Source organism: Schistocerca piceifrons, chromosome 5, assembly GCF_021461385.2.
Source record: "Schistocerca piceifrons isolate TAMUIC-IGC-003096 chromosome 5, iqSchPice1.1, whole genome shotgun sequence".
Lineage (NCBI taxonomy): Eukaryota > Metazoa > Arthropoda > Insecta > Orthoptera > Acrididae > Schistocerca > Schistocerca piceifrons.
In genome coordinates, this window is record NC_060142.1 from 12,725,559 (window position 1) to 12,748,581 (window position 23,023).

A 23,023-nucleotide genomic window follows, 5' to 3' on the forward strand; every position below is an offset into this window, starting at 1 on the left:
TATTGTTTTGTTATAGAGTAGTGCAGCAATGGTTGTCAGAAGTGCAGCTATGGTTGAATCAGTGAAGATCTACGAACGTCTTTGAGTGGAATGGCGAAACCCCAATTAGTTTTGTCTTCGTGGACAGAGAAAAGTAAGTATTATAAGCGAGGTTAAATCACTAAAATGTGGACGAGAGAAGGATGGCAAAACCTAAAAGTTTTTGATGAGGTATGAAATGCTGTAACTGAATGGAGTAACGAAATTAGTACAGCCTTGTACCGAAGAAGGCAAGATTAAGCACTACATCGTAATGAAGAATTGTACGATGTTCTGCATCTGACTGATCACAGTGGACGCGAAAGAATGATAAAATGCTTATAGCCGAAGTACCATAACATTAGATACAGAGATGTCCAGATTTATCTTAGTCTATGTGACACTTGTTAACGAAACAAAAAGGTCAGAAGAAAGGAACAGTAGTGAGGCCCGTGCAGTTCAAAGAGTTAAATTCGAGATGTCAAGTTGACCTCAACGACTTCCAATGGCAACCAAATGGATACTATAAATTAGTAGTGGTTTACCAGAACTATCCCACTAAATAAGGTGTTCTGAGGCCACTGAAGTCCGAAACATTATTATTGAAATTTTTACGTCGTTTATTTGCAGCTCATAAGATGCAACTTTCCAACTATGACTATGTTTCATTATTGTAACCATGGTATACCTTCACTAGAGATGGTGTACTATTCCTAGTATAAGTAGATTGTTTGGCAAAACTAGAATCAATAACCCACTTTCACTAAAGGAGTCAGTGAAGCTGCACCATCACCTTCGCTGAATCTTCCATTTCTGCTGCAACATATGTACCTGGTGCGCTAACGTCCAAGGGCTTTTCCGTAGTCATTTCCTGTGCGGTTCTCTTGCTTCCAGCAACAGTCGTTCACTGCAGCACGGGAATCCAGGTTCCGTTTACCTTGAAGCTTTCTTCTTTCTTGTTGAAGCTGTTCTCGTGTTTGTTTAGTTCTATAGCTTCTTTGAACAAGCGGCTGTGATAGCTCTTCTCTACAGCCAGAACTTCCCACTCGGCGAACTTTACTGTGTGGCTGGTCAGGCACAGCGCGTGCAGTGCCACTGCCGATAGCTGCGCCTGCCTCAGCCTGAAATGTCGCTCATGTTCTGTGACTCTCGTGTTGATCGATCATCCAGTCATTCCAACACAAACTTTTCCGCATGTACACAGTGTGCGGTATATTCGCGACATTGCAAGTGGTTCCCTTTTCTCCTTTGTCGATCTCAGATGCTCTTTGGCTTTCTTTGTTAATTTATAAATTGCCTTTCCGCCTTGTTTGCACAGTATGCAGTCGATTCTGTTCGTCAGGCAGGCAGGCCGTAACCGACTTTTCTTTTTTCGATATGTGACTTCGCGGAGTGTTTGACTCCGTTACACTTTTTATATGACTGATGGAGTGCCCATTAGTCCTCAGAACGCTAGCCAGGTGTTGCATGTCAAGCCTGAGGTTCTGCGGCTCACATATCCGTCCTGCTCGCGTTACGAGCGTATTAGTCATGCCTCTTTTCTGGCTCGGGTGGTGATTTGACAGTTTGTGCAGGTGTCGGTTCGTGTGTGTCGGTATTCGACACTCGCCGTATCCCAGGTTTTCACCATTCCGTGTCACCAGCACATCTAGAAAGGAGAGCTGTTTGTGATTTTCTACTTCCAATTAAATTTTATGTTGGCTTGGAGGCTATTCAAGTGTCTTAGGAAGTCAGTGAGCAGTGCCTCACCATGTTTCCATAAAACGAAGGTACTATCGACGTATTTGTACCACATCGTGATGACTGGGTGTTGTGTGCTGTGCTTAGGTTAGTTAGGTTTAAGTAGTTCTAAGTTCTAGGGGACTGATGACCATAGATGTTAAGTCCCATAGTGCTCAGAGCCATTTAAACCATTTTTGTATTTGTACCACACCTTAGGTTTTGCAAGGTGCGTTAGGATTCTTGATAGCTTTCATCTCTTGTTCCTTCAGGTTGCAAGCTGGTGGTTTTGCTCGGCACAGTGTCCTGGCTGTTTCAGTGCGTATTTCCTCGGCTCTTTCACATGCAAGGGCCCAAATGGCCGCTTCGGTATTAGTAATGATATCCACCATAGGTATAGTTCTCGGGATGACAGCGAAATTCCCTCCTTTCTGAAGGACAGACTGTTCCTCTACGTCGAGTTGTCGTTCAGTGTGGCTGACCGCCCTGCGTGACATGTCTGCCGTCTCCTAGTCAGTCTGCTTCTCGCATCTAGCAAACTTTTTCTTCTGTCGCTCAGAGCAGCGCTCGAGTTTGTTCTGCATGCTCCTATCAGTGATGCTGTTTACCTGGTCCGAGTCGTCTCGATGCACTGCGCTACTTACTTTGACAGAAACGTCCAACAGTTCCTCAAACGTTTTCGCCAAGTATTTCTGTGTTGCAAGAATTCGCTCAGGAAGAAAAGCTCGTTCCATTGTATCGTAGATACGATGTGCTTGGGCGGTGGTGAATAGACGGTTACATTTCAAGTACTTCGGTGTAGCCCCTTCATGGCAGCACCGCGACAGAAAGGCGAGAGAAGACATCAATGGCGCTTTCCTCTTGCGTCGTTGGACAAGGCGTCGGTACAATCTGTAGTGACCGAACGATCAGTGAACACCAGCGCCACAGAAGATAAGCGGCTTTGCAGGATGCGGCAGCTGGTGAAACCGGCAGTGGCACAGTAAGCGCTGTGTGTGGCCAACAACGCAGTAATGGAAGTTCTGGTTGTAGAGAACAGCTACCACACCTGCTCGCTCAAAGAAGCTATAGAAATACACAAACACGAGAAAAGCTCCAAGAAGAAGGAAGAAAGCCTCAAGGGGAACGGATCCTAGATTGCCGTGCTGCAGGTAGCGTGGGGAGGACCGCACCGCAAATGACCACGGAAAAGCCTTTGGATGTGAGCGCACCAGGTACATGTAATCTGACGTCGCGATCTCGACTTCAGTCTACCACCAGAAATGGAGGATGAAGTTTTAACGATACCAGCCACTCGTGTTGGCGAAATGTCGAAAGAACCATGAAACAAACGTCGGCCGAAGAGCCCAAAACAGAAGCCAACAGGCAGTTTTTCAAGAAGTGGCCACGAAAGCCTTAACAATTATGTTCGGAAATTGTTCGTTGAAATTAATACAGGAGGTAGAGAACATCAAACCGATAAATTCCTATAAGGAAAATGTGGTCTGTGAAGTTAACTTCTGATGTTGGGAAACATTTTGTTAGTGCTGCTGACGTACGACGTTATGTCGGTGCCGCTAACCGGGAATGTCTACTGACATTCTAAACCGCTCTGTGTACACACGGTTCGGTCTGAGATCTGCTTGGAAGAACACAGCGATTCATTCACAAGCATCACCGCCTCGTGACAAGAACTGTGACTTCCTTATAAACACATCATTTTATTCACAATCATTACCGCCCTGCGACAACAACAGTGAACATGCAGCCGTTTACATATGCTGAAATGGCTGACCTGCGGCTCGTATGCGGGCCTGTGAATGTAAATGGACGAGCTGCGGTGAGAGAGTATCGATAGCGCTTTCCCAGTCGACAGGTTCCACAACACCAAAAATTCAAACTTCTACATAACCTGCTGCGTGAAACAGCCACTTCCCGTGGAGCTGGGTAGCGCCAACTTCGGACATGGAAGGCGATATCCCGCGACGTGTTCAAAACACTCCATGTACAAGTACACGACGTGTGTGTACATTCTTGGCGTCAGACATGGCCTTGTGTGGAATGTGTCACACGACCAACAGCTTCATCCCTTCCGTCTCCAGCGCGTGGCGGCGCTAACAACTGAACAAAAATGGTTCAAATAGCTCTGAGCGCTATGTGACTTAACTTCTGAGGCCATCAGTCCCCTAGAACTTAGAACTATCTAAACCTAATTAACCTAAGGACATCACACACATCCATGCCCGAGGCAGGATTCGAACCTGCGACCGTAGTGGTCGCGCGGTTCCAGCCACTCTGGCCGGCACAACTAAAAATATTCCCCACCGCACGCATTTCGCATAACGATTTTTGCAACAGATTGCCCTGCACTCCTTATTTCCGGCCGAGGTGCCGTACACCGACAACGCAATCCTGAGAGGTGTTTCAGTATTCACATTCCGTTTGTTTGGGTGCATGTGGATCCACGAGGTACTCGACGAAGTGGTCGTCAACTGCGATCCAGTGTTAATGTGTGGGCCAGCATTCTCAGTGATAGGTTGATTGGACTATACATTGTTCCATTTCTCATTAACGCACGAAGAAATCGCATCTTCGTGGGAAATGTGCAGCCAGGATTGCCGGAGGATGTACGTCTGAATGTTAGAGGTAGGATGTAGTTCAGCACGATGGGGCTGATACCCATACCAGCGTTGCTGTCAGGAGTCTGCTGAGCGCGGCCTTCGAGATCGGCAGGGGTGGCTCTGAGGCCCGGCAGCCGACGCCACCTGACCTCTTCCTCTAGCCGCCTATGAAGCAGCTGGTGTACGAAAACCTTGTCCAAACAGAACACCACATCGCCGCTAGACTTGCCGTCACTGCTGGTACCATTGCGGACACGTGAGGTATCTTCGAAAGCACACGACAGTCAATGGTCCGACGATGTACTGCGTCCATACAGGTCAATGGTAGCGCATTCGAGCAGTTACTGTGAATGCTACTGCTGTTATTAACTTGCTAAGCTACCTTCTATGTAAGTCGTCCCTGGCATCAGAAACCCTACAGGACCCATATGTACCATAACTAAATCTATTTGTTTTGATGTTCTCTACCTCCTGTGTTAATTTCAATGAATTGTTTAAGAACACCCTATATAACGCATAATGTGTGGATTCAAATTTCACTCCTGTCTTGGTTAACTCTGATTAAATCTGCACTTCTTCCGTCGGGTTCTCCTGAAGTCCTTGCCTCTCCGAAACTTTAGGATGCGTTTACTTAAATCTGGTTGAGATTTGATATATACGGATAATATTTCAGGACATGAAAACTAGGATCGACATCTCATCCGAATTCCATGTTGAAGTTAGTTGTAGGAGGGTAGACTTTTAAGTTATATCGTATAGATACCATACGTTCGAGAAACAAGATTGCTGTGTAAGACTGTAGTTGTCTCACTATTGCAATAAACTATCATAATTATTTCAAACTTCAATGTTTGAGCACACATGCCACGCAATGATCTTGCTATTTTACTTCTGCGTCTACATCCACACCGTACTGCTCAAGCAACCTAATGGTGTGTGGCGCAGGGCACTTCGGGTACCAAAGGCTGATTCACCCTTTCTCTCTCTCTCTCTCTCTCTCTGTTCCACTCACGAATGGTGCGTGGGAAGAATGATTCTCGTAAACCTCTGCTCTAGCTCTAATTTCTGTAATTTTCTCGTCGTGGTCATGTGTTTGGGGGGAAGTAATACGTTGTCTGACTCTTCCCGGACAGTACTCTCTCGAAATTTCGATAGTAAGCCTTTCGGCAATGCACGACGCCTCTGTCGTGGCTTCTGGCACTGTTGTTTGTTGAGCATCTCTGAAACGCTCTCACGCGGACCAAGAGACACTGTGGCGGAACGTGCCGCTCCTCGTTACATCTTCAGTGTCTCTTCTGTCAGTCCTACGTGTTAAGGACCCCAGACTGATGAACAGTACTAAACAATCGGTAGAAGCTACTCGCTTCAAGGATGCGTTACAATTCCTTAAGATTCTTCCTATGAATTTCAGTGTGGCATCTGCTTTTCCTACGGCACTGCAGAAAAAAAAAAAAAAAAAAAAAAAAACAGTACACATGGAAAGAGGACGTCGAATATGATCTAATGACGGCATGTGTCACGTGAGGGATAGTAGACGTACTCATAACAGTTTGAACTTCGTCCGCCAACAGATACCATAATGACAATATCTAACAGAGCGTTACCTGTGTCTACTCTTTAATAGGGAATGCTCACAACCAGAAGACTCAGTGAGATGCAAACTTGGGATGCAAGCAGTGAACCAAGCTACAGGATGCACTCGTGCTAGCTACAGCCGTAAAAAGCGGGTTTGAAAGGGGTCAGATTCTGGCCTTCCGAAGGCCGGGATGGGGTCAGATTCTGGCCTTCCGAAGGGCGGGATGGTCCTTTCGGAGAACAGCCACATAAGTTGTGCAACGATGCTGGTGTCAGTGGCCACAAGAGCGTTCTCACACCCGTCCACGAGATTCTGGGCGCACACCAGGATCGTCGTACATTAAGGGCAGTAGCCACAGACCGTGCAGTTTCCATAGCGCAAGTAAGAGCGGTTGTGAGCCCACTCCACAGCATCGACGTGCGCGGCCCGGCTGGTGGCGTCGCAGGATCACTCGGAAGATGGAACGGCGAGATGAAAGCAGGCTCTGCCTGCACACGAGTCCCGGTCGTTTGCGCGTGTGGCGTGGACGTGGTGAGCCTTAAGGTTCGGGGTGCGATAAACTACAACTTTCGTTCACCTTTGATGTTTCTGGAGGGGATGCTAACCAGCTGTCGGTACGTGCGGAATGGTGTGAGACCCGCTCTTTTGTCGTTCTTGCAACAGGAAGGTCATGTGTTGTTTCAACACACACGCTGCCCATGAAATTCACTGTGCACAGCGAGACGTGCGGCAACTTCCCTGGCCAGCGCGATCTCCGGCCTCGGCTCCAGTCGAGCACGTGTGGGACGTGACGGGACGAGGAGTGACTGGTGAGACTCGTCGACCAACAACTCTTACAGAACTACGTGAACAGGGCGAGCAGGCGTGGCACAGCGTGTCCCAGGACAGTATTCGCCATCTGTACGGTCGTCTGGACGTCAGAGTCAGTACCTGCAGTGCCTACCGTGCAGACATTGAAGTGCAAAAGAAACTGGTATAGGCATTCGTATTCAGATACAGAGATATGTAAACAGGGGGAATAGGGCACTGCGGTCGGCGGTTGTTAGATCGATTACTACTGCTACAATAGCAGCTTATCAAGATTTATGTGAGTTTGAACGTGGTTTTATAGTCTGTCCACGAGCGATGGTACGCAGAATCTCCGATGTAGCGATGAAATGGGGATTTTCCCGTACGGACATTTTACGAGTATACTGTGAAAATCAGGAATCTGGTAAAACATCAAATCTCCAAAATCGCTGCAGCTGGAAAAAAATCCTGCAAGAACGGGACCAACAACTACTGTAGTAAATCGTTCAACGTGACAGAAGTGCAACCCTTCCGCAAACTGCTGTAGATTTCAGTGCTGGGCCATCAACAAGTGACAGCGTGCGAACCAGTCAAAGAAGCATCGTCTATATGGGCTGTCGATGCTGAAAACCCATTCGTGTATCCTTGATGACTTCACAACAGAAAGCTTTATGTCTCACCTGGGCTTTTCAACACCAAAATTGGTCTGTTGATGACTGGAAACATGTTGCCTGGTCGGACGTCTCGCTACAAATTGTAACCTCATGAATCTATGGATCCTGGATGTCAGCAGGAGATTGTTCACATTGGTGGAGGCGTAAGTGGATACGTAAGTATCCTGTCTCATCACCTGCATCCATTCATGTCCATTGTGCATTCCGACGGACTTGGGCAGCTCCAGTAGGACAATGCGACACCCCAGATGTACAGAATAGCTACAGAGTGGCTCCAGGAACACTCTTCTGAGTTTAAACACTTCCGCTGGCCACCAGTCTCCCGAAACATGAACATTATTGAGCGTGTCAGGGATGCCTTGCAATGTGCTATTAAGAAGAGATCTCCACCTCCTCGTTCTCTTACGGATTTATGGACAGGCCTGCAGGATTCCCTCCAGCATTACTTCAGACATTAGTAGACTTCATGCCACGTCGTCTTGCGGCACCTGTGCGTGCTCGTGGGAGTCGTACACTATATTAGACAGGTGTTCCAGTTCCCTTCGCTCTGCTGGGGCAGCAGCTACTGCTGTCCTTTCAACATTATATGCCACCATTGTGGACCACGAGGTCGACAGCTGGCCACACTACTGGTCTAGGATACCATGGGTGGACGCTAGGTGACAGGGTGCACCTGTAACTGCTATAGCTTGTTAGAGTAATAAAGAGTGTATATGCACATTGTCTCGCTGCAGCCATCTTGTACTCTTGCATGCCTCCCGTAGCCCTTGCCAAACCACTGAACGCACAACCCCCAGGCTGGGAGATGCCCATCATCTTGACACCTAGTAGAACCAATCATAGAGGTCAACACACACTACACATCTACAGAACTAAGCTCATCGAAATGTGCTGCCTAACCTGTAAGGTAAATCACTACGGCCAACTTACACCAGCCTTGACAATATCGTTATGTATTTTTGATAAATAATAGAAGACTTTTGAACATGTGGAAAAATTCAGATTGATCAGGTACTTTGAACATGCCCAGGATATTAATGGCCTGTTTCTTTTTAATTTTCAGCGAAATATTATGGCTGCTTTGTTTTAATGGCTTTTATAATGCAGAAATGATGTCACACAAAAGAGCAGTGTGGCATCGGATATCTTGAGCATGACACCATAAAGGGGAGTTTGGGTTGTGGCGTCATGTGTGGAGTCAATGAATGCACAGAACCAGGATTCAAGATCGGTGAAGTGTGGTGGAACCCTCATAGCCATTCTACTTCAGTCCATTATGAAGCTGTGATACGAGTCCATAAAATAAAAATTTTTGAGTTCTTTAATTGATTTGCTTCCTAAAACTTCAATGAGAGAGAGCTGTTTGCAGATTGATATAGAAATAGAATAAAAAAATGTAGGGGCAACAGTGGTGTGGTGTAGATGATGCCGTCGCTCACATGTGAGCAGTGCCGTCTGACGACGGGGTGTGTCGGTGGCAGCTCTGGCTCTGCTGGTGCCGCATATTGCCCGACAGTTCCACATACCTCTGTGGAAACTGTGTCGCCTGTCAACGAGATGCTCTGATAGTTGCTCCCATGTGAAGGTGACCTCGGATTTGGACCTCTGCGAACATTGCTGATGGCCGCAGCTGTGTCCACTGTCGTGGAGGTCACGCCTCTGAAAGCAGTCAGGCCAACAGTCGAATTCAAGATAACGAATAATACTGCTTAGACTCTTTCTTCAGGAACGTGAACTGAAAAAGTCGCTTAACACCACGCAAATCAGTAACTCCTGAAAACAAATTCGCTTCATATACCCTCCAAACCCTAATCTGTCCTCCACAACATAAGTTTGTTCACATAAATAGCAACTGGATAAGCAATAAATTTCAGATAATGTGGAATGATTTCGTACAACTCCTATTATCTCTGAATTCGAGTGAAAAAAGCGTGGCAAAATTCTTCATCTGGACCTTGGAAGTACCAGAAATGAATCCAGGACAGTTGCACTTACAATGTTCCTTGCTCTTACTTTGTTGTGGCTGTCTTTGGAGTGAGTCCGTTTGCTGCAGATGTGGTCATCGCAGCATGTTCGATTGCTGCTGATGTTAGCGCTATTGCTTCCCCAGAAAATAGGGCAGAGCTGTAGGCTTGTCTGCTGACATCTGCATGCGATTATTTTAATAGCCGTTCACTGACACTACAGGGCAAGTTGTTTCACTATCAGAACTTCGGTGCTGTCCCTGACAACGCATCCTCTTTGTGTGTGGGCGGGCTGTGGTTAATTGAATCTGGCCGCCGTACCCAGCCTCTAGCAGGTTCTGCTGCCACACCACTGTGGAAGAGCCTCTTCAGAAACTTGGAAAGAGACGGGACGACCTTGTGACAGGCCGAGGGCTCTGCTCGGCGCGTCGTGCAGGCTCGGGTGGCGCCACTGTAGGCATGTTTCCGGAGTCGAAATTCGGTGCGCCACAGAGTTTCAGCTTGTCACACGCAGTTACCTGCATAATTACTGGAAAAGGACTTGTTCGTTAGAACTATTATAATGAGTGTGAATACTACTTTACTAGACTGGTAAAATGAATGGGGATAGCCTTAGTAGGACCTATACAATGCCTACAGATACTATGTTACTGGAACTTGATGTAATTAATGGGGAAGTAGTTTATGAGGACTGGGAAACAGACAAAGGTTGCTACTCTATTAGGACTTCTCGAATGAGGACGTCACTGCTTTACCACGGGGGGCGTTCAGTAAGTAATGCAACACGTTCTTTTTATGAAAGCTGGTTTGTTTTATTCAGGGTTCCAATACACCATACTATTTCCCACCCTTTGGCTACAAAACCCTATTTTCCAACATAATGTCCATCCAATGCAATAGCCTTACACAACGTTACTGGAGGGCCTGTATGTCCACAGGGTAGCACTTTATTATTAGACATCGAATCCAACGTTTTTCTGCGTCAATTTCCTTTTCGTCACCCAAGCGCAGCTTCCCGTGGAGTGCATGCTTCATTGGGCCAAAGAGATGGAAGTTGGAAGGTGCGAGATCTGGGCTGTAGGGTGGATGCGGAAGGTGTATCCCAACTGGTAGACGAGAGTGCCAGCCAGCACTACTAATAGAGACGTCCATTTGGGCAGCGGGGTGGTGTCGGACACGTTTGCGCCACCTTGCCGTCATGACGGCACGCGTCTCTCCCAGCGACCCACCGTGGTTTTGTCTCTACAGACACTGTGAAAGCGCCAATAAATGACTGCGATGCTCTGTTTTCCATCAAAAGGAACTCAGTGGTAGCTCTTTGCTTGGAATTCACATTTGTTACAGACAGAAGCCATTCTGAAGGTCACGTACAGCGCCGCCATCTATCGACTTCATGAAGTTGTACGGGCTGGGGCGGGAATATTCCACGACGTCCCGCAACGAATTGCGAATTTTTTAAACCGAAGTCGGCCAAGAATAAAAAAGTGTTGCATTAGTTGTTGAATGCCCCTCGTGTTAGTGATACAAAGACTGGACTACTTTGCTAGTACTGGTAAAGGGAGTGTCCTAGTAGACATAACGACTGTCAGTGATACAGACCTTGCCGAACTTAGTGAGGCCCTTGTTTTCTGAGCGCTGTCCTGGGTTATCTACCAGCGAGCAGTCTGCCCTGGAACAGAGGCGAGTCACCTAAAGCTGTACGTACTCACGACAGAGGAAAGGAACAGTAACAGTAACGCATCAGAAACAGGTAGCTACATGTACAGAGAAACAAAGGAGTTCAAATAGGTTTCATCATTTTCATTGCATCTTCTGAACACTGTATGAAAGTATTAATCTGGCTAATACAAATATACAAGGTTCCTCAAAATGATGTTAACACTCAAATGGTTCCCACGCCCGGGTTCCCGGGTTCGATTCCCGGCGGGGTCAGGGATTTTCTCTGCCTCGTGATGACTGGGTGTTGTGTGATGTCCTTAGGTTAGTTAGGTTTAAGTAGTTCTAAGTTCTAGGGGACTGATGACCATAGATGTTAAGTCCCATAGTGCTCAGAGCCATCTGAACCAACTCAAATGGTAGAAACAGTTTATTAACTTTACGTCGAATGTTTCAAATGATATGCTGCAAGTGCGAACTCAACCTATCAAGTCCGTACAGGCATTTGATTGGGAATGGATGGTATCTCATCCCGTATACAGTCCTTTAGGTCACTGATGGCGCGAACTATTCTGGCGTAAACGTGTTGCTGTGACAAGGGCCATAAGCAGAATCACATGGTGTTAAGTCAAGAGATTGTGGAGAGCAGGACAATGGTTCGTGACAACCAGTCCATCGCATGGAAACGTCGCATCGAGACAGACCCTAACAATACGGAGATAGTGCAGAGCGCTCTCTTCGGATTTCCGCTGGCAGTTCGTCAAAAAAGTAGGGTCCAGTGACTCCAGCGGCGATCACAGCGCACTAACAGTCGCTTTGGGGGAATCATGTTCATGCTCCGAATGAGTCGTGGGTGATGATGATATGTCGGTTCACAAAACCACTTGTGTGAATAATGGCTTCATTGCTGAATGCCAGTACATTGAGAATATCTAGCAGCATAATCGTCATTTCAGCTAACGTTTGACAGATCTCCACCCACCTACATTTCTGCGCCAATGTTAAACCTTGGGCAATTTGGATGTGATAGGTATCATCCGAAGCTCGTGTTTCAATATGCACCACACTGTTTTTTTTTTTTTTTTTTTTTTTTTTAAGAATTCCTGTTTCCAAACGGCATCGCACGTTTGATTTCGAAAGACTCTGCAACACGGCTTCATATACAACAGCGATGTTTTTTGTTCGCATCGTCCTGATCTTGGACGTCCTGCATTGCTTCGATAGTTATTAGCTACCGATTCAGTATCGACAGACTTCTTGTATATACGGTACACTGTTAAACGGCTGGGTGGCTCACCTGGAAATCAGTATCTAAACTTTTCACGGACAAGAGTCGGCGAACCATACACTTCCATCAGGCCTGCTGCAAATCATCTTTGGTCCAGTGTCAATCGTTCAGCCATAGTGTCATCTAAAAACAGAGTAGTCTGAAGACGTTACAACGATCAGCTGTGCAACAGCTAAAAATATAATATATGCTGCGATACATTTCAGTAAATTATTTCAGCGCTCTACGTGTTATGTCCATTTCAAACATATTGACTAACCCTCTAGTATCATTTATTGGAACGGTCTTATGCACGCACGTGGCCTTAGTAATTGATCTAGATCTAGCCAAACTGAGCCACTGAAGGCAGTGTGGCTGGTGGACGGGAGAGTGCTGGCTGGGTGTTGGCAGGCGGCAGTCGACAGGGGTGTACAAAGTCTCGCTCCACCCTGCCTGCCGCTGTCTCCACAGCGATCATTAAAGCTGCTCAGCCTGCCTCTGCCACAACGGAGGCACGGGAGGGCGTGTATAGCTACAGCAGGCCAGCTCTGGTTTTCGCAAGCCCGGCGAGGTTCGCGGGACCCGTCCAGTCTGCTCCATCTGTGAACAGGTTGCGCTGTCAATCCTACGTGACTACTGAATAGCCAGGTGTATATTTGCTTAGGTAGTTCCATTACAGTCCATTTATTATAATAGTGGGAGCAACAAAATGAAAAGAACCAAATATGAAGGAGATTGAGGATAAATTAAGAATTGGGAGGAAACGGAGCCCAGGTGCAGCATGGAAAGTTGTCGTTAGTACATGATATTAAGAAGAAAAGCACCAAAAACTGTAATGTTCTTGCAAGTACAGTAATTCCCTACTCCTCAAGAAAATGAGATTATTTATTGATTAGACTTCGATAAATAACCATTAAATAAATACTTCGAGGTTATTGCAGTAGACGGAAGAGATAAATGCTACCCTACTCTAAACAAAATATCAAAGTCATTCCACTCTCAAACAGCATGTGAGGAAAATGAACAGTGTGTAAGTCATTACATATCTCACTGTTCTGTGTGCAATGCACGTTTCACCCATATACACTCTAAGTCAAAAAATAAAATAAAAATAACAAATAAAAAGAAATAGAGTAAAATGAGAAAAACTAGTGATTTATTCAACAGGGTGAGCTTCACTAATTGAGCAAGTCAGTAACACGTCGTCCCAACTCTGGTCCTCATGCAGGCAGATATTCGGCTTGTTCTTCATTGTAGGATGTCCTCCTGACGGATATCGTGCCAAGTCGTATCAAATTGGTGCGTCAGATCATTAAAATTTCGATCTGGTTTGAGGGACCTGCCCATAATGCTCCAAACACTCTCGTTTTGGGAGCGACCTGGAGGCCTCGCTGGCCGTGGTTGGCTCTGGCGAGCACAAAGCCGAGCAGCAGGAACCCCCGCCATGTGCGGTGGGCATTCTCTTGCCGAAACGTACAGTCTGTATAAGCAAGAGTGTGGCCGTCATTACACAAAGATAGTAAAATTGTCGCCTTAGTTCTTTCACAGCTCACTAGAGGGAACCTTTGTCCTTCGTGCAATGTCCATACAGCATTAGTTTAGTTTGAAATCTCGACTGAGGTACATGTTAAGGTGTCGCGAGTGCAGCCTACGCGTCGCGTTCTGAGGCTGCGTTCCGCTGTAGCCACCCCAAACATCCCAAAAAGAGTCGCGCCGCAGCCTCTAAATGTACGGGGAAATCAAAGTCATTTTTATAAAAGTGGGTAACATGAAATAAATTACAGAATGAGATTTTCACTCTGCAGCGGAGTGTGCGCTGATATGAATCTTCTTGGCTGATTAGAACTCTGTGCCGCATCGAGACTCGAACTCGGGACCCTTGCCTTTCGCGGGCAAGTGCTCTACCACTTAGTTACCCAAGCACGACTCACGCTCCGTCCTCACAGCTTTACTTCTGCCAGTACCTCGTCTCGTACCTTCCAAACTTTACAGAAGCTCTCCTGGGAGTTTTATCTGCCAGGAAGTTTCATATCAGGGAACACTCCGCTGCAGAGCGACTATCTCATTCTGAAAACATCCCCCAGGCTGTGGCTAAGCCACGTCTCCGCAATATCCTTTCTTTCAGGAGTGATAGTTCTGCAAGGTTCGCACGAGAGCTTCTGTAAAGTTTGGAAGGTAGGAGACGAGGCACTGGCAGAAGTAAAGCTGTGAGGACGGAGCGTGAGTCGTGCTTGGGTAGCTCAGTGGTAGAGGACTTGCCCGCGAGAGGCAAAGGTTCCGAGTTCGAGTCTCGGTCGGGCACACAGTTTTAATCTGCCAGGAAGTTTCGTGCAATAAATTGGTTGAAAACGTGGATGACTTTGCAGTTGGCTGCACTCGTGTCTCTTGTTGTGTATCTCACTCAAAAATTCCGAGTAAACTAATGCTTTACGGCCATTACATGGAAAAGATTCTCTCCATTGGGCTCAAGAATTCAGAGTAAACTAATGCTTTATGGCCATCACATGAAGGAAAAAGATTCTCTCTATTGGGTGGTGAAAAGACAAAGGCGATGTCTTTTACCACCTGTGTGTAACGCCGAGCACAGTCTTACTTAACAGACCGTAAGTCCGGAATCGCTTGCCATAACGGGCAACAAAATGCGGCGAAGGATATCGCCGACGTTGCGCAATGCCGTAAGGGTGCCACAAATGATAAGCAAAGGGGTCCTGCTATAAAATAAAATGGAACACCCGACAATCGCTCACGGTTGTCGGACTGATTGGTAGACAATAATCATGTTGGTATGGCACCACTGGCTAGCCCGTCCCCACACACGTCTTATAGACCGTACAGTTCTCTTCAGTGGTGAGTCCCGATGGCCAGGGAAGACGTGACTGAAGTTGTGTCACACAGCGTTGGGATATTAACAATACTATTGGCCGCCTTATGACCCCACAGCCAGTAGTTATGGTCTGGGGTGACGTTTCATTTTACTGCAGGACGCCCTTGGTTGTCATCCAGAGCATCCCGATAGCTCAGCGGTGCGTCGATGACACTGTACTGTACGCCCCATTTTGTAGCCTCTTGTGGCAGGCAATCCATCGTGTACCTACATTTCAACTACGTGTGGTAAATTCGTGCAAGTAAGCTGTGTAGTCAGTAGCAAAAGGAGGGGCCTATGTGCTGCTCCCCTGTTGTTGCTGGGCTCATCTGGTTGGGTGGTTTAACGAAAGACGCGACCTCTCGTGATAGCAGCGTATCGTAACTCGTAGTTAGGATCACAAGAGACAGCTTCTGCCAGCGATGTGTTCAATGTTAATCCAGTCTCCTCTCCGAGACGTCACGGGCTGGCGGCTGCAGCGCTCGTTGTGATTGTTTTATAGTGGAAGTCGTCGTAACTGATCCATTCCTATCGTATACCATTACTGCACATGATGTGACAGTGCGGCTGAACAGAACAAACAGCCGTAGTAATTGCAACTAACGGCTGTCACTATAATCAGTCCGCCCCTTTAGCTGATTGGTCAGTGCGTGCGACTGCAATGCAGCACGTCTGGGTTAGATTCCCGGATGGATCGGCTATTTTCTCCTCTTGAGGACTCGCTGTTGTACTGCCCTCTTCATCATTTCGTCAGCATCGACACGCTACTCGCCCAGTTGGTGTCAACAGGAAACACTCGCAACTCGGCGGCCAAACCTCCCAATGTGGGGTCCTACCTAGCCAACAGTGCTATACGATCATTTAATTTCATTTTTTTTTCAGTATAATTTGTAGCGATGTCCTGCAGTGGAACAGTCCATAGGGTGTCGGTGTGCTGCCACGGCCTCCTCCGGCTGGTGGCAGAGTGCGTGAGGTCCGCCCTCGCGCACGCCAGTGACGCGGCAGCGCAGCCGCTCCTGACTGCACTGCGAGGCGGCGCCGCCCGGTGTCGCGCTGCCGATGCGCGTGGCCGCAGTTCGTGGTGCGGTGTTTGCGCACGTAAACACGTCGCAATTACCCTTATTCTATCCCAACAGTGGTGGCATCCGTTAAACATTAACCACAGGTATCGATAGTGCTTTCAATATTATCTGATATCAGCTCACGTTCCTCACATTTTTAAAACAATTTCTGCTTCATCGTTGGTAAGTGAGTAGTCGGATGATCTTGAAAAGCAGGTGAAACTAGGTATGCAATAGCGTAACGAGTCTAACCTATATAACGTCATAGTGTGTGGGTCATTGTTCTTAACAGATCTAAGTACTAGGTTAGCGCATGTCTAATCCAAGTCAAGTATTAATTTCCTACACGACTGTAAGATGAGGACTGTTTAAATGTGTAATTTCTTTATATAGTGCATTGTGTTATTATTAAACTTTTAAAGTCACATACCGTCAGTCTCAAAAAGTGGGTATTTTAAAAAATCAGCAAATATGTGAGAAATAGCCCCAAAGCTGTACACAGCAATGCGAGATGGGGCGGTCACACAAACACAACGCGACTGAGGAATCCATCAGGTGGTCAGTAAACCAAGGGAATTGGGGCGTGGTCTGGCGGTAGGGAAAATCATTATGACTGGGTAATAACTAATGGTAACAGCCAAAATTGTTGTAACAGTAACATGACAAGTCATTAACAAAGATGATAGGAGATAAGGAGGCTAAGGCAAGCGGATGACTTGCATAAAACAGTGGACCCCTTGCCTCGGGATGCGTGGGCATAGAGGGCGGGGGAGGAAGGGCGACGTTGCCCTTCAAGTTATGTCCCGTAGCTGCTAGGTCACTCATCCTATGTCCCTGCTCATACGGGAAACAATAGGCCCATTGATGAGGAAATCCCATCGATCCATTACTCGCTTACTGTCATTACTATCAGGAGCTCTCTGACTAGAATTCTGAGAAACTGGTTCACTGACACAGGCATGCCATCAGCATGATGACGACCACCCGGCACTCCCGCATTCATTCCCATTTTTTCCACATTTGAAGTAATAGTGGGACAAAATCCATCCCTGAACTCCACGTGGATGCAATTTATGACAGGTGTCTACTACCGTCCTTACCTCGTAGCTATGTCCAGTGACTGCCTGGGCCTGAGCAGACGCACTGGGCAGAAAGTGTACTTCAGGCAGATATACTAGTCACAGAGTGTTTCTCATCCGTTATATTAATCGATTATAGGCGACAGTTCTCGCTAAAGTTATTCTGAAGCTCGTCAAAAATCACTGCCTCTGTGTGACATCAGCAAGACGAGGTGGGACAGCTCCTCCTTGCCCTGTGTCCCCTTGCGTTACACCTTGGCAGACGCGTCTTTACTCTTATCGTGATCACCTGGCAGACCTCAGATACAAATTGTAGTAGTCCACCAGAGTTGTCACATGCTTCATCACATGCTGTGCCAGTTTGCACTCTGGCTGGAAGGAGTTACTAACTAAGATTATGTGTTCCCACCATCCAATACAGGCTCCTCACCTTTTGAAAAGCACCACTAGAGTGGCGGGCACCCAGTGTGCCAGCGTAAACAGCTTTCTTTTTGCCAACCGTCTGAGTCCCGAGGGATCCAACGGCTCAGAGGTTTGCACCACCTCATCCACTCCCAGTCCTATCAATGAACTAACAATTAGCTTCTAGTAACTGGCACCTGTTACACGAGAATATTTCAGAGTAAATGCTAGTCACTAGTTTTTAACTGCATAATCACCATCATTGTTACAGGACACTAACGTTTTCATGGCAGTGAGCGCCAGTTAATCGCATTCCAAAGCAGATGTTTCTCACTCTTCCCGAAGATTACAGGGAATGAGGCAGAGAGACTTGATGAATAGGTATGGCCTCCTGGTAGGAAATGTAAAATGGAAATGAGTCACGTCCAGATCCAATGGCTACAAGTAGCACATAGGGCCCGTTTACTCGAGAAACACATCACCATTCTCTTTTGCGTATGGTACACTCTGTCATACTTCAGACTGCTACAGTTTGGAACTATTGAATTGCTAAATATTTTTTTGCCTTTAGAGTAATGTTGGTAGGCGACTCAATTAGGCATCCGACAAGCTGTTTTACTTACTGCAGCTGTTGCTGTGTAATCAGTTGCGGCTGTTTGTCTAGTGTGGTGGCAGTGAGCTGCTTTACAGAGGCAAAGGAGCGTGTGGCCGCCTCGCACGTAGTCTTGCTACCATACATGTAGAACATAGACATTTCTCTGGTAGCAATCTAGAGACTCATATTGTTGTCACGGTTTTCATTCTGAAGACCAGTTTAATGCTGCTCTCTATTCCAACCTTTCCAGTATAAGTCTCATGATTTGTGCTTAACTACTGCATCGAGATATGAACACCCTTATACATCCAGAATACAACCTAACGGAAATTACATTAGCTTTACAAATTGCCATTCTAGTGGCCTTACCTTCATACGCTCAACAATCAACAAAAAGATAGAAAGAACAAATTATTATCAGCTCAACATTGACATATCCAGTACAAGGATCTTTTCGATCCTCAGCACAGTACAATCTAGTAGCCATTCTATCATCACTCAATTTCAGTTCAAAGGTAGATTGGCTTCAGAGGCATTCCGCTACTGCGTAATGTCGCCCATTGGGACAATGTGGGGAAAACGATATGGTGGCAAGCACGTTCAGTATGTGTGTTACAAGAAATCACACCATCAGTAACAGAAAGTGTAACGCACACGCGGTGATTCTAACTCATACCTAAAGTGATCACAATGTTTGCTATGAGGCTGCACTCGACACCAGATGCGATCATAGCAAAGTGCTGTTTTAGAGTCATTCAACACTATTTCAACATCTGCACCGGCATCTGTAGTCCGCAGGTCGGCTTGCAGTGCATGGTAGAAGGCACTTTCTCCCTTCCCCTTTTCAACTTCTTAGTGGTGGCGGAGAACAGTGATAGTGGGTATGCCTCCAGATCAGTTCACATTTACCTAATTTCATCGACATCAACAATCTTGATCATGTTGAGCACCACAGCGGACAATGACATTAACGCTTAACGAAAACAGTCTCAGCTTTATTATTATACATTTAACGTGATACAATAGTTTTTCTTCGTATAAATCGGTAACCTTTGTCAAAGCAAACGTTTTGAATAATTTCACATATTTTTTCAACAGCGTATTTCTCCCAGTCTGTATCTGACCCTCCTAGTCTGTAGCTGACAAGTTGAAATCTGCTCCTTTTAAAAAAGAAAGCGTAACAAATTTTCCAAATCTGCTTTCAACAACCTTTCAGCTCTCAGTTTCTTTGAGGGAAACTGTTCATAAGCGAGAAAACGTATCATGAATGCACCTCCAGTTAATTAATATCACTCTCTTTCTTCTCTTAAAGGATGAATACTCCACGCACTGCTTAATGTGACCTATTTTTCTCTCCATGCAATTTACCATTGGGCTTGTGAATTAACTGTTATAAGCTAAAAGTGCATAAGTGCGTGCCAGTCTTGACGACAAAGGTCCTATGTAGGGATGTGCTACTAGCATTTTTAGTACAGAGGAGTAACAGAAACCAAAATTTTTATGTTTATGCGATACCCTGTGTACATATTTTAGTTCACAGAATTGGACTGTCTTGCATTTTTGTCAGAAATGAAATATAAATATTTGCGTAAAGTAGATGCTAGGAAGGAATAATTTTTTAATCAAAAACAAGGAAGAACACGAAAATACAAACATGCCTAGAAGAATTACCACATTTCTGACAATGAATAACAAAATACTTCTAAAAATTTGTGCAAGTCAAAAAAATTTGAATTTCTAGGATATTTTACAGAATACAAAGAAACAGTTAATTTTCATTCACTGATTATTCGTTACTTTTATCATATAAAAACATTAAGAGATACTAAAATGACTAAAACTGAAATGATGTCTTCCGTTGGAAATTTTTCGTTGCTCTCATTTCATAAAGAGCCCACAAAATGGAAAATAAAGCCAATAGAAAATAAACATGCCCATTTACATTTAGATATTATCTCCAATATATTACATCAGATGCATACTTTTTTGTATCTTAGTTATTTGACACACAAGAAGATAAAGAAGCCAGTTGTTTGCAATTACTGTTTCTACATATAAATTTTATGTACATTTAAAATTTTCATTTCCAGAAAAGAATAGTCATTAAATTTTGCATTTATAAAAAATTTAAGAAGCTGTCTAAGTTCATACCTGGACGACATTAGACTATAGGTAGCTGGCTAAATTGTAATTGGAGTCTTTGTGAAAAGCTTCATAAGCATTCACAGGTCTGGAACATATATTTCGTATAAGGATGACAAAAAAAGTCTTACAAATCAAAGTATACAGAAAGTTCTGTCTCTTTCCCCAGTTGTGAATGAAGGAAGAATAATAGTGAAGACTGTAATAACCATACACTCCTACCGGCTCAGAGAATAGACACATACTCAATGTGGACATGAATAAGGATGTCAGTTTGTGAAAATTAATAGAGATATAAAGATTTGGAAATGTATTGAATTAACTGAGATTGAGTATTATGTAAAAGCAGGAGTCATGCATAAGTGAAAAGAGCTACCAACACAAATAAGTAACTTTCAATACATTTTACTTGGGATAATAGATTTTGCATAATATCTGATTACTCACTTCAGTAGCTTAAGAACTATCAACAAAAGTTTGTAAATAAAACAATAACCAAACAGAAGTAGTACAGGAATTCTAAGGTATCAAAATACAGACTAATTTAAAATATCATCCTAAATATTATTGCTTTTAAGGCACATGATAATGATGGGTATTATAAAAAAGCTATTATTATGAGAATTTTATGATATTATTGATTAACCACATGACTATAATTCAAATAAACCTAATTATTAGGTAACTGCAATTTGTAAGTCATTAAAAATATAATTTCTGTTACATCTTATGGACTGAATAGTCAAGCAGAATAACTCAAAGAACATATAAATTTTTATGTTACAGACAGGATTGTTAGTGGGACTCAGTGTTTTGATTATTCTAATTAAACAGACAGATTATAAAGATAATTTTATACTCGTTTTTATTTAGTTGTATGTCTAATTAACCAATATTTTCCTTTATGAGTTTTAAAATCGGAGCTAAATCATCCAATGTATAAATTTTAAAATTTGCTCAAAATTATCTTGGTGGATATACAATAAATTGTATTTATTGTGTACTTAGCAAGCACAATATTAAAACTACTGTCAGTTATTAAATATTACACTGAAATATCATACTTTCCTCTTCTGATTAGTGGGGCAGATACTTCAAAAAGATCAGTTGATTATGTGAATTCTGTTATGAGTACAATTATTTCATGAAAGATATTATTGTCATCATCAGATCAATACAAAGGAAAAGTAATAGTAAGATTTGACATCCCGTCACCAGAATTGTAGTGAGGATCGAATCATAATGTTGTCCATTAGGCAACAATACCATATTTGCACATTACAAACAGGAAATCTTTATGTAAAACAATAAAAGAATATAGAACTAATTAGCTGCATAAGAATTTTAATTTTGTCTTTCTGAATAAAACTTCAGTTCTTCAGCAATTACATTACCTTACTCAGAAAATAGAACTGATGATATTATCTTCAAATTCAATTTGTAGTGTAGGCATGCATTTTACAGAATGCATGATACACATAAGACAGATTAATATATGAAGGATGTCATGTGATTGTTGCACGGAGCAAGAGTGCAGCGATATGTCAAGAATATTTCACATTCTGATTAGACTATTTGTTACAACTAATAAATTAAAATTATTAAAATAAATTTATTGCTCAATTTTTGTTGACAGAGGATTGTTGACAATAATAATAATACTTTTTGAATCAGCTAAATTCCTAAATCAGTTAGGTATTACACAGAATGTCATTCAGGTGTGCAAAGAAAAACTGTAGAAATGACAATTAGAGATAATAGCACTGAATGCTAGCAATACAATTAAAACATTTTGACTGTCCATATTTATTTCCAGCCAACAGTCTTGCCCCAGTGGTAACACCGGTTCCCATCAGATGACCGAAGTTAAGTGCTGTTGGGCTGGGCTACCACTTTGATGGGTGACCATCTGGTCTGCCGAGCGCTGTTGGCAAGTGTGGTGCACTCAGCCCTTGTGAGGCAAACTGAGGAGCTACTTGATTGAAAAGTAGCGGCTGTAGTGTTAGAAACTGACATTCGGCTGGGAGAACGGTGTGCTGACCACAAACCCGTCCATATCTGCATACAGTGATGCCTATGGGTTGAGGAAGACACGGCGGCCGACTGTACCTTTGGGCCTTCATAGCCTGTTCAGGGGGAGTAGTTATAATGAAACATAATTAATATTTAGAATTTATAAGTGTAGAGTGTTGTTCAATACAAAATACAGGATTTGTCCTTGAGGTTGCTTTTATTTTAAATGTTTCAAATGCGTTGTTACCAGGCGCTCTTCTGTCGCCTGTTCACATCTCCAGAGTGGCAAATTATGTATTTATCTTTTCCTGTGTTTTACTATTAGCATATTTATTAAATTTCGTGTGTTTTTCTGTTTAAGAGGTTTAATCTCGTTTTAATAAGTAAATAACTTGTTAGCTTATCAAACCTGTTCCTGAGTAAATTATTCGATGAATTCTTATAGCCTCTTCCCAGTACATTCTGTAAGTAGACATTTTTACAACACCTCGCAGAATGTATATCCCAAGCTACATTTCTGTTTCACAAACATTTGAATCCAAAGATGCCCAAGTCTTCAATTTGCACTAAACAGATCTATCGACGATGTTGAGGATGATCCCATC

General features: G+C 44.3%; 1 protein-coding gene and 1 pseudogene across 1 annotated transcript in view; one reads left to right on the top strand and one right to left on the bottom strand.

Moving 5' to 3' along the window:
• Positions 1–23,023, bottom strand: part of LOC124798081 (dipeptidase 1-like) — a 200,103-nt gene that overhangs the window by 71,375 nt on the left and 105,705 nt on the right. Inside the window, exon 6 of the mRNA XM_047261322.1 lies at positions 10,940–11,009. Within this exon, the coding sequence (XP_047117278.1) occupies positions 10,940–11,009 (70 nt within the window). The remainder of the gene's footprint in view (positions 1–10,939; positions 11,010–23,023) is intronic.
• On the top strand, positions 22,221–22,338 carry LOC124799933 (annotated as a pseudogene).